Below are 10,923 nucleotides of genomic sequence, written 5' to 3' on the forward strand. Positions count from 1 at the left end.
GCTTTAATTAATTTGGTTATGATGATTTGCGTCAGGGGTCTTTCTCCTCAAATCTTTAGGATTAACAAAACCCGAATGTCACTGTTTTATTATATTCAAATGGACATTAAGGAAAATTTCCAACAATAAAAATGATGAGGTAATGCCAGGCAGTAGCAGGAGCACTTAATCACAGTGCTTGGGGGAGCAGAGGCAGGTGGATCTCTGTGAGTTCAAAGCCAGCATGGTCTACAGAGGGAGTTCCAGGAATTGCCAGAGGAGCTATTACACAAAGAAACCTCTCATAAAAACAAAACAATAACAACAACAAAGGATGAGATAAATTACCCACTCCTACATACAAAGTGTGCCCTGGTGTTAGAGACTAAAGCTCCTCCACCTACGCCTGCCGGGTGTGGTGGCACATGCCATCATCCTGGGCTATGCAGCAAGTTCCATGCCAGTTTGTGTTACATAAGACCCTGTTTCAAAAATAACTAAATAAAACATTAGTAAAATTCCTCTGAGAAATCTTAAAACAGTGCTGCCTGGAAGTGAAAGTTAAATTTATATTGTTTAGTACTTGAGTTGGTGGATAAAATAAGCTGTTACTATTTGTTTTCTTGGGTTTTTTCTACAATTTTTTTTCAGAGAAGGAGGAATGGTGAGCTGGAAAGCAACTGAGGCAAAAGGCTAGGGAAAGCTCCAATCAAGCTTCATCAACAGCATCAAAAGTCCCGCGGTCGGCCCTTTCCCTTTCTCAAGATGGTGGCCCTGGCGACAGTGCGGACACGCGCGCGCAGCACTCTGGGAACGGAAGTCGTCTCTCCGGCGGTCGTCAAACCGGAAGGGGAGGCACTGGGGCCTGGAGGAGCGGCCTGTATCGCTGCCGTTGCCGGTGTTTCTGGGTCTCAGGGAGCCGGGCCGGCGGGCGGGCTGTGTCGCGATGCCGGAGCTGGCGGTGCAGAAGGTGGTGGTCCACCCCCTGGTGCTGCTCAGTGTGGTGGATCATTTCAACCGGTGAGCGGGCGGCGCGTGGCGGCCGCACGGCGCAGGGCTGCTGAGTCACGGACGCTCCCGGCATAACGCGGCGGCCGGGGACGGGGATGGGGACGCGGGTAAAGGGTGGGAGACCCTGGCGGCTCCACACCGCGGTGCTCGGAGCCCCCGCCGCGGCCGCCACTCCCGGGCCTGGCCCGCCTGTTGAGTGACCGGAATCTGGACCCTGCTACCCGCCCTCACCCGCGCCTTTCACTAGGGCGGCTCGGTGTCACAGGACGGCGCCTCAGTCTCTCGTGTCCGTGCCCGGGAAAACTGTCACCGAAATTCTGGTCTCGGTGCCCCCGATGATCGACTCTATAGACGGGCATTGGTTGGAACCACCCAGTTTTAAGCGGGAAGTCTGGTTGGATGGCACCTTAAAAACGTGGATAAGGTGCCGGTTTTTTTCTCTAAAAAATGAGGCCGGTCCAGATTGGGTCATCCTACGGGTGCCCTTAGTTAGTTAGCTCCCTGCCACTTCCACCCTTCCCCAGCCGTTCAGCCTGCCAGACCTGTTGCACGTGTTTGGAAGTTTTACAAGATAATTAGTTGAATTCACAAATGTGAAGATCCGGTAGGGAGCTTGCTGTAAAGTCATGCTAGTGCCCGGCCCGAGCTAAGCTTTGTGCAGCTAACTCAACCAGAGCCAAAAACACCCTCGAGACGGAGCATTTTGATTCCGGGTTCGTTTGTATTGCTTGTAGATGCCAGGAATTAACTGGATTGGATCTGTGGGCTTTCTACAGTAGATGCAGTTTTACTCCCTTATGGTTGAGCACGGCTTCGGTTTTATTATAACACTTGGTGAGAACCTAGGAAGGGCAGACTCTGCTGGTGGCTGTGTCCTGGAACAGCTGGAGGACTCTAAAGACACAAGTGGACTTTTGTAAACTAAAAGGCCCGTGGGTGAAGTTTCCATTGGCCTATAGAAGCTCACTGCTTTGAAGTATTTTCAGTGGATTTGGGGTGGGGGTGGGGGGAAACACCAGGAATACAGAACCCTGGATTTCATTCTACCCATACCCCAGATTTAATTTTGATTTGCCAGGCTCTGTGTTAAAACGCTACAGTTAAACTAACGAGAAGCTTGGGACTGGTGAAGAGGTGTAGTTCATTTTCACTGGCGTGTGTGTACAATTTGCTAGTGGTTTAAAAAGAAAAAAACCTTTGCAGAGCGATATGCTTGTACCTCCTTAGCAGAAAACCACAGGGGAGATTTGAGACGGAGGTTGACATTGTGAAGTAAAAGCTTCCTTGTTCATTCAGCCTTTCTCCCCGTGTGCTTAGTCACCAGCTTCTTGCTGGCCTCTGCCTAATAAAGCACAGAGAGAGGCTGCAAAATGGCACATTGGGGCTTCTGAGTGGGGATCCACCTGGACCACTAGCCCTTCTAGAGGATGAAGTACATCTGGAGCGGATTGACACAGCACAGAGGTTTGAGAGAACTGCCTGTGCCATAAAGCTGGTGCTGCTCTAGCGATCTCACCCCTGAGATTTCAGTGTAGAGAGGACAGGGTTTAAAGGAAAACTGGGAGAGAAAAAAGAAAGTATGAATTTTCTCCAAGCAAGCATCTGCAGTCTTTAGGAAGTAACCTTCCAGTGTGTGTTAGGATAGTTTCCTTATCTTTCCTTATCAGGAACTAACCTGTTACATTTGTTTATGGTCGTAGTTCCCACATAAACTAAATTGTATCTGTGCTGTTGAAACTCGCCACTGAGTAGCTAACTGTTGGGGTTGAGTGTCTGCCCGCCTCAAAACCTGACCACCTGTTTTTCTCGTTCAGAATTGGCAAGGTTGGAAACCAGAAGCGGGTCGTTGGTGTGCTTTTGGGGTCATGGCAAAAGAAAGTACTTGATGTATCCAACAGTTTTGCAGGTAAAGTTTTGCATGGTTGGGATGTGGTTTACTTATGGAAAATGAGCATTTTTTACTACAGCCTGAAGATCCTATTTCAGAATTGCTGTTTGAGCCTAATGGCTGCACGCTAGAACAGGAAGTGAGTATTTTTAACTCACTGTGTCCATTGCAGCTGCTCATCTCTTGGAGTGCAAGAGCTGCTCGGGCAAAAGCAGCTCCGAATTGTGTGAACATAGAAGTGTGGCTGCATCTCAGAACAAGCCTTTGGGATAGCCTGTCAGCTCTAAATATTTGAACACTGGCTGTGGTAGAGGAGAGAAAGATTAGCTGTTAGTCTTAACACTCTGTCATGAATCTTTAGCCATAAGGCTACATTTATGTTCCGTGTATTGCTGGCAGGATCTGTGGTCTAGAAAAGGACAGTGGGTATTGTCTATAATTGGCCATGTGGGAAATATCAGAAAGAACTGGACCTTTAACAAGCCAGAGAGTGTGTGTCCTTTTTTTTTAAGAGTCTTCCTGGGATAGCTAAGTCTTTCGCATTTTAAGAGTAGCTGGGAATCTGGAGGTTTTGAACGAAGGTGAAGCAGTCCTGCAGTGGACAAGTGAGGGGCTCCACTGTGACTGAGCGTCTAGCTCCTAGCAGAAGTCTTTATTTTCTTTCCCCTCTCTCTTTAGTGCCATTCGATGAAGATGACAAAGATGATTCTGTCTGGTTTTTAGACCATGATTATTTGGAAAACATGTATGGAATGTTTAAGAAGGTCAATGGTAAGTCTGAGTTTCTAATTGCTTGTGTGGTGTGTATGGGTGTGTGTGTGTTTAAACCTGGTGTCTGTGTGTCTTTGTTTATTGTCAAGGATCGATTCACTTAGCTGGACTAAGTGAAAATAGACTAGTGGTGGGTAATGAAGAAGTGAGGTAGGATGGATAAAATACAGTAGCAGTGTCAGGCCGTGTAGACCATCTGGGCTGGAGGCAGGCTGACCCTGGGGCTACAAGCCCCTTGAGCTTGTACTGACAGTGCATTGTTTCGTGTTACTTCAGAACGGCAACTACGTCTCTTTGAATATAATCACCTCCTCCACACCGCTGCCGCCTGTGTGATGGGAATGTGATTTTGTTCACATTTGTTCATACATTGTTCTGTAATTGATATATGGTCACTTTACATGTGATTGGTCCCTAAGCAAGTCTGGGATACATTGTATCTAAATCACACACTGCTTATTTTCTAAGAGATTTCATAAATGTGTCAAGATTTATTTTTGTCTGGAATTTTCAAAAAGAAAACTCAAGTGCTGGTGTTCTTGTTATTCTGAGCAATTGTACAGATCTCAGTGAAATAATTAACTGTACAGATCTCAGTGAAATAATTAACTGTACAGATCTCAGTGAAACAATTAACTGTACAGATCTCAGTGAAATAATTAACTGTACAGATCTCAGTGAAACAATTAACTGTACAGATCTCAGTGAAATAATTAACTGTACAGATCTCAGTGAAACAATTAACTGTACAGATCTCAGTGAAATAATTAACTGTACAGATCTCAGTGAAACAATTAACTGTACAGATCTCAGTGAAACAATTAACTGTACAGATCTCAGTGAAATAATTAATTGTACAGATCTCAGTGAAATAATTAACTGTACAGATCTCAGTGAAACAATTAACTGTACAGATCTCAGTGAAATAATTAATTGTACAGATCTCAGTGAAATAATTAATTGTACAGATCTCAGTGAAATAATTAATTGTACAGATCTCAGTGAAATAATTAACTGTACAGATCTCAGTGAAATAATTAATTGTACAGATCTCAGTGAAATAATTAACTGTACAGATCTCAGTGAAATAATTAACTGTACAGATCTCAGTGAAATAATTAATTGTACAGATCTCAGTGAAATAATTAATTGTACAGATCTCAGTGAAATAATTAATTGTACAGATCTCAGTGAAATAATTAAAGCTTACTAAGTTTTTTCTTCTCAGCCAGAGAAAGAATAGTTGGGTGGTACCACACAGGCCCCAAACTGCACAAGAACGATATCGCCATCAATGAACTCATGAAAAGATACTGTCCCAACTCTGTAAGTACACTGCTCCCATGATCCTTTGCCAGCTGCTCAAGGGCATCATGTGAAGAGCCTGGGTAGCAAACGTTCATTGTTGCTTCTTTATAGCTTTCAGTAGAGTGTATTTCCAAGTAAGTTGTTGTAACTAGTGTAGTTAGCAAGTGACAGCGCCTGCTGGGTGCCATGTATATAACTGACTAATCGTCTCAGTAACTGTATGTTGTCCTTAAAAATGAGGATGTTCACGTTAGGAGTGGCTTGGTGAGTAAAGGCCCCTGTCGCCAAACCTGGGAAAGGAGAGAACTGACTCCCACAATTATTCTCCCTCCCTCCCTCCCTCTCTTCCTCTCTCCCTCTCTCTCTCTCGCTCTTGTAAAATGTGATAAGTTTATTAAGATCTGGGAGGGAGTGGGGCAGAGGGTGAAACTTGGGTTCTTGTGACTTGATGGATCATGTGAAATGCCAGCTTATTTCTTGTTGAACATTCTGGCTTGTTTCTAATTGAAAGAAGGAAATGATCCAGGCTGAGGTTGTGCCTTGTCAGGAGGGAGGTTTGCTAATTTGTGTTTTTGCCAGGTGCTGGTCATTATTGACGTGAAGCCGAAGGACCTGGGACTTCCCACCGAAGCTTACATTTCAGTGGAAGAGGTTCATGACGTAAGTCCCTCGCTCCGGGCTGGAGATTAGGTTAGCAAGTTCTTGGGTAGGTTTTTTAGGTTTGTTGTTCATGTTCAACTCAACAAGTCTTATCTCTCTGTAGTGAAAAGAAGGTGTTGGCTCCTGCTAGCAGACTCGCCTTGAGTTTTGAATCATCAGATTTTAGAAACAGAAAAGGACTGAGGAAACTAAAGACACTGAAGCCCGAGTAGTCAGATGAAACCCGGAGACCTCCGCAGCAAAGGAGAGGCCAGACCCAAGAGCGAGGTCCTGATTTAGTACAGTGTGCAGTCCCTTCAGACGGGTCCTAGGTTTTCAAATACAGCACGAAGAGCTGTCAAGTGCCAGACCTGTGATCATTTGACACTTGGATTGCAGTCAGTAGAGCAGTGAGCAGTAGCCAGCCTTTCTCTGTCCTTCGGAAAGCTGGTTATGAGCTAATGGGGAGAGCCTGATAAAACAGGTTGGGGAGTGAGCACAAGGTATTTGTAGTATGCTGTCCAAGGAGCCCAATCTTCAGTCAAGAGGGATTCAGGTTGTAATATTTCTTACTGTACAGATTTAGAATTTGAAAAGGCTTGTTCTAGGGTGGCTCCCTCCTAAGCCTAGTTCTGTTGTTTTGCTTTTGTTTTGTAGCTCCAGGGTACTTAAATCCAAATGTATTGTTTGGTTGTAGTAAAGCTTTATCCCTGGTCTTGACCCAGTTGTTATGAAGTCCTAAAAGACTGGAAGGCTTTGGCCATCTTGGTGCCTTCGGGGGCTTCTCACACCATCCTGAATAACATGAGAGCCAGCCTCACTTCCAGCAGTTCCAGTGTGTGATATGACTTAGAGGCTTGTCCAGGGCCTGTGGCTTACTGTGTACAAGCTGGTAGAGCCCTCACAGGAGCACAGCCTCTGCTGGCAGTCGGGCTAAAAAGTGTCCTCAAGTTCCACCATGGAGTCACTTGGTGGTCAGGTGAACCAACCCCCCCACCTGGCCCCATCCCACCCCCAGTAGATGCTTTCCTTCAAACCAATTTGGTTCAGGGGACGGTACATGTTTAGGTTAAATTTGTTGGCATGAGTATACATGTATATTCATGTATATCGAGTGCAGTATTTTCCATTCTAGAAATAACTAAATTCTTAACCCTAGTCTTCTGAGCACTGATCCCCAAGTGTGGGCTTGAGGGAATACAATTTTCCTTGACAAGACAAATTTCTACAGAGAACAATTTCGTGGCGACATGACGTGAACAAGCAGCAGTGTCCCAGCGATTTGGCTGTGAGGAGAGAAACATGCCAGTTGGCTTGTTGAAAATAAATAACAAAAGTTAAGCTTCTTCTCACAGGACGGAACGCCAACATCAAAAACTTTTGAGCATGTGACCAGTGAAATCGGGGCAGAGGAGGCTGAGGAAGTTGGAGTGGAACACTTGTTGAGGTGAGCCGGTGGGGCCTGGAGAAGTGACTCAGCAGTGAAGAGCACTTGCCGCTCTTGCAGGAGCACCCCACAACAGCTCACAACTGCCTGTGACTCCAGTACCAAGGAATCTCACACCCTCTTCTCACCTCCAATAGCACTAGGGATATACGTGGTGCACATATAGATAAGCAGGCGTGCACACCAGGAACAATAATAATAATAATAATAAAATATCAGTCTGGGCATGGTAGTGTACAGTTTTCATTCTAACACTTGAGAGGCAGAAGCAGGTGGATCTCTGAATTCGAGGGCAGGGGTGGAGGGAGTGGAGATCTTTGTACGGTGCCAGAGTTAGCTACCTAGTGAGCCATTTGTAGAAGGAATCTGTCTGTTAGGAGTTCACCACAGGGTCAGGTTAGCCACATGCTTCTCTTGTAAATGAGTTACACCCCCTTTCTGAGCCTTTGGTTTCTTTCTGGCTTTTTAAAATGGGGTCTCACTGTAGCCCAGGTTAGTCAGAGTCACCATCCTTCTGCCTCATCCTGCAAGGATCCGGAATTAAAGGCATGAGCTGCCACTTCCAGCTCTTTGATTTCTTACAAATCAATGTGGTTGAACAAGTTCAACTCTGAAGTGTCTTGGCTGAGGCTGCATGGCTGTGACAGGACACACACACGTGTAAACACAGGCCTGTGCTATCCAGTGATCAGTGTGTTTCTGCAGAGAATCTTCATCCTGGGGTGGGATTTGTGTAAGAGCCATACTTGAAAGATTTCATGTTCACCCACACTTAAGTTCTTCCAAGCTTTGAAAATGACCACTGACTGATTTAAGCTGCTCAACATTATAGCAAAACAGGTGGAAAAATTCATCCTTTCTAAACCAGGGGTGCCAAGGCAGAGAACTAAACAAGGTTACCTGTGAGGGCGGGAGAGGTGTGTGGTCATTGGTTAGTAGCACTGACTGTTGTTGCTGAGAACCTGAGTTTGGTTCCCAACATCCAGGTCAGGTTGCTCACAACTGCTTCTAACTCCAGGGAAATATGATGCCCTCTTCTGGCCTCTGAGAGCATTGCACTCACACATATATACATACAGTTAAAAATAAAATTTTCTGAAGACCCAGGTGACCAGGAAGTAGTTGCTGATCTGAACTGTTGTCTTTACATTTGTGAATGTGTAACCTGATGCCCTTTCTGCCTTTTGGGCTATTCCAGAGACATCAAGGACACTACAGTGGGAACTCTGTCCCAGCGGATCACAAACCAGGTCCATGGTTTGAAGGGACTGAACTCCAAGCTCCTGGACATCAGGAGCTACCTGGAGAAAGTGGCCAGCGGCAAGCTGCCCATCAACCACCAGATCATCTACCAGCTTCAGGATGTCTTCAACCTGCTGCCGGACGCCAGCCTGCAGGAGTTCGTCAAGGCCTTCTACCTGAAGACCAATGACCAGATGGTAGTGGTGTACTTGGCCTCGCTGATCCGCTCTGTGGTTGCCTTGCACAACCTCATCAACAACAAGATCGCCAACCGGGATGCAGAGAAGAAGGAGGGACAGGAAAAGGAAGAGAGCAAGAAGGAGAGGAAGGACGAAAAAGAAAAGGAGAAGGGCGATGGAAAGAAAGAAGAGAAAAAGGAGAAAAAGTAAATCCTGTAGCTTTTTTTTATTTGTAAATTAAAATCTTATAAACTAACTTGGTGTGCCACTAGAGGGTTCTTTGTCCCATTCGGTGCTTGTTAAAAAGCTGTCCTGACAAGCGCTCTGCCTGTGGCATTCTGTGGAGATGAGTGGACAGAAGGACGGATCTCAGCCCTACACTGCAGCTTCAGCTGCACGCATTGGGGGTGTGCTGGGAGGAGAGCAGCATAATCTTTGGCGCCCTTCATTCTGTTAAACTTAAAACCAGGACTGAGTGTTTTCCTGTCTTAGAAGATCCATGGGATCTGTTGATGGCAATTGGCGAAACCGCTAAGTGGAATTCTTGGATCACATACTCTATGCCACCGAACACTTGAGCTCTGACCTTCTGAACTCTTCGGCCACACCACAGTTTGGACCTGTAACTCTAACATTCTTAGGGCTTAGGGTCCGGGTCCATGTATTGTTTACCTTCAAAGATACAATTAAATGGCTTGGTTTTTAAGTCTGTGTTCTAGTGGTTTGTGTTGCTTTCAGAAGCAAGCAAAGCAGTTTTCAGTTGCTGCTGCAGTAGGTCCTAAGAACTCTGGGCAACAGGTTAATGGGAGGATTCGCTGAGAATGGAACACTGAGAAATGAACTGGTGTCCCCAGTGAAGGCACACGGTAAGGAATTTGACAGTCACACAGCTGTCTGTTCATCCTGTGTGTAAGACAAGATCTCACTTGCAGCCCTGGCTGTCCTCCCAAGTAGTGGGATTAAAGGCATGCACCACCATACCTGCCCTGCTAATTCCTTCAACACCCACAGCATTCTTGAGAATTCTCAAGTCTACCACTTGAGCTAACATGTTCACAAGCTTAAAAATACTGTAATGAAAAGTAAGCTAACGATGAAATGAATGGGGTTAAGATGGAAGCATAGAGCTGCCCAAAGACCAGTCAGTGCAAAGGCTGACGGTAAAATGTAGAGAGCTGTAGGTGAAACCCGCGCTAGGTCACTGAAGTTCATTAAGATAGGAAGGTCAGATGACAGTTTCATCTAGTCTAGAAGTGAGATGTTTGCCACATCTAACTGGATAAAAGAAATGTGGAATATGTAATTTAAATTTGATGGGGAGGAGCTCCCAAGGCCCTTCCCTTCCCTCCCTCCTTGCTGCTGGGGTGTTTGTCCTCAGTAAGGTAGCTGTTAATACACTGCTGTAAGAAAACCCTAAGTCAGTTCACTGGATCACAATCACCCACAAAAGACTTGAAAATAGGAAGAAGGGGCAACGGGTGGATATGGTTAAAATGCATATGTGTATGAAAACGTTATCATGGAGCCCATTAGGGTATAATACATGCTAGCAAAAAATTTAAGATGAGATAGACCCCAGATCACTGAATTGAAGATTGGAGATGGATGGGGTTGCCATTTTTTAGAACATGCTGATGAGAAGAGACTAGACAGTTAAACTCCAATGAATGGGGGGGGGAAAAAACAGGTTGCCGTGGTCATGAAACTTGGGGTAGGAGGAACGTGGAGAGTCATCTACAGGGTGGGTCCTTCGTGTAGAAGTCAAGAGCTGAGTGCATACCTGAACTGAGGCCATGCAGACTGCGCTTCAAAGCCTTCCCAGTGCTGAAGCGTCAAGCTTCATTTAATGATCTGGATATTTATTGAATAAGAGCGGTACTGGCTGGACTTCTCTGTTTAATAGTGTGACCCTCATGTGGGCAAACAGACTGTTTGCTCTGTAGTGGGGCCTTCAGTTTCTAAGGGAAGTAGACTAGTGGCGTGTCTCAGCGGTGAACCCTGCGTTCAGTCTCCAGCACAGCATAGAACACAAGAGAATATAACAGGAGGCAGGGGCAGACAGATTGCCAGTTCAAGGCCAGCCCGGCCCACACAGCAAGTTCCACAACAGCCAGGGTTTTGAAAAACTCAAGAAGAGCAAGAACAGCTTGTAACTTGAGCATATTTTCTAGGGCCAAATTGCTATCCTGTAGGTCAGCCTAGAAGGCTTTGATAAAGTCTCCTGTACAAGTGACCATGGATTTGATGGCCAACCCATGAGTCAGGCTTAAAACGAAGATTTGTGCTTGTACAACTTGGCAGTCTCAAGACTTCTAAATAAATTGTTCTTTGGGACCACTGAAGAGAGGGATCGGTGCAGAAGTGTGGTCCCAGGGCGGGCTCTCTCCCACACACAGGCACGTCAGCCTCCCTTAAGTTCCCCAGCAGTGTTGCAGCCAGACCTGCGCTGACGCTGAGGA

General features: G+C 45.8%; 1 protein-coding gene across 1 annotated transcript; it reads left to right on the forward strand.

The window, feature by feature from the left end:
- Window positions 1–817: 817 nt before the first annotated feature.
- Psmd7 (proteasome 26S subunit, non-ATPase 7) lies at window positions 818–9,170 on the forward strand. The gene is made up of 7 exons (XM_038313183.1): window positions 818–999; window positions 2,805–2,896; window positions 3,557–3,649; window positions 4,878–4,975; window positions 5,537–5,617; window positions 6,952–7,043; window positions 8,242–9,170. Exons 1-7 carry the CDS (start codon window positions 926–928, stop codon window positions 8,672–8,674), a joined length of 963 nt encoding a protein of 320 aa, XP_038169111.1. The 5' UTR covers window positions 818–925; the 3' UTR covers window positions 8,675–9,170.
- Window positions 9,171–10,923: the final 1,753 nt, after the last annotated feature.

Source organism: Arvicola amphibius, chromosome 15 (assembly GCF_903992535.2).
Source record: "Arvicola amphibius chromosome 15, mArvAmp1.2, whole genome shotgun sequence".
Lineage (NCBI taxonomy): Eukaryota > Metazoa > Chordata > Mammalia > Rodentia > Cricetidae > Arvicola > Arvicola amphibius.

What these genes read in the sequence shown, in the direction of transcription:
- Psmd7 (XM_038313183.1), top strand. Translation starts at nt 926, where the DNA reads ATGCCGGAGCTGGCGGTGCAGAAGGTGGTGGTCCACCCCCTGGTGCTG. An exon ending in GTGGTGGATCATTTCAACCG is followed by an intron (nt 1,000 to 2,804) that starts GTGAGCGGGCGG and finishes TTTCTCGTTCAG; the next exon opens with AATTGGCAAGGTTGGAAACC. An exon ending in AAAGATACTGTCCCAACTCT is followed by an intron (nt 4,976 to 5,536) that starts GTAAGTACACTG and finishes TGTTTTTGCCAG; the next exon opens with GTGCTGGTCATTATTGACGT.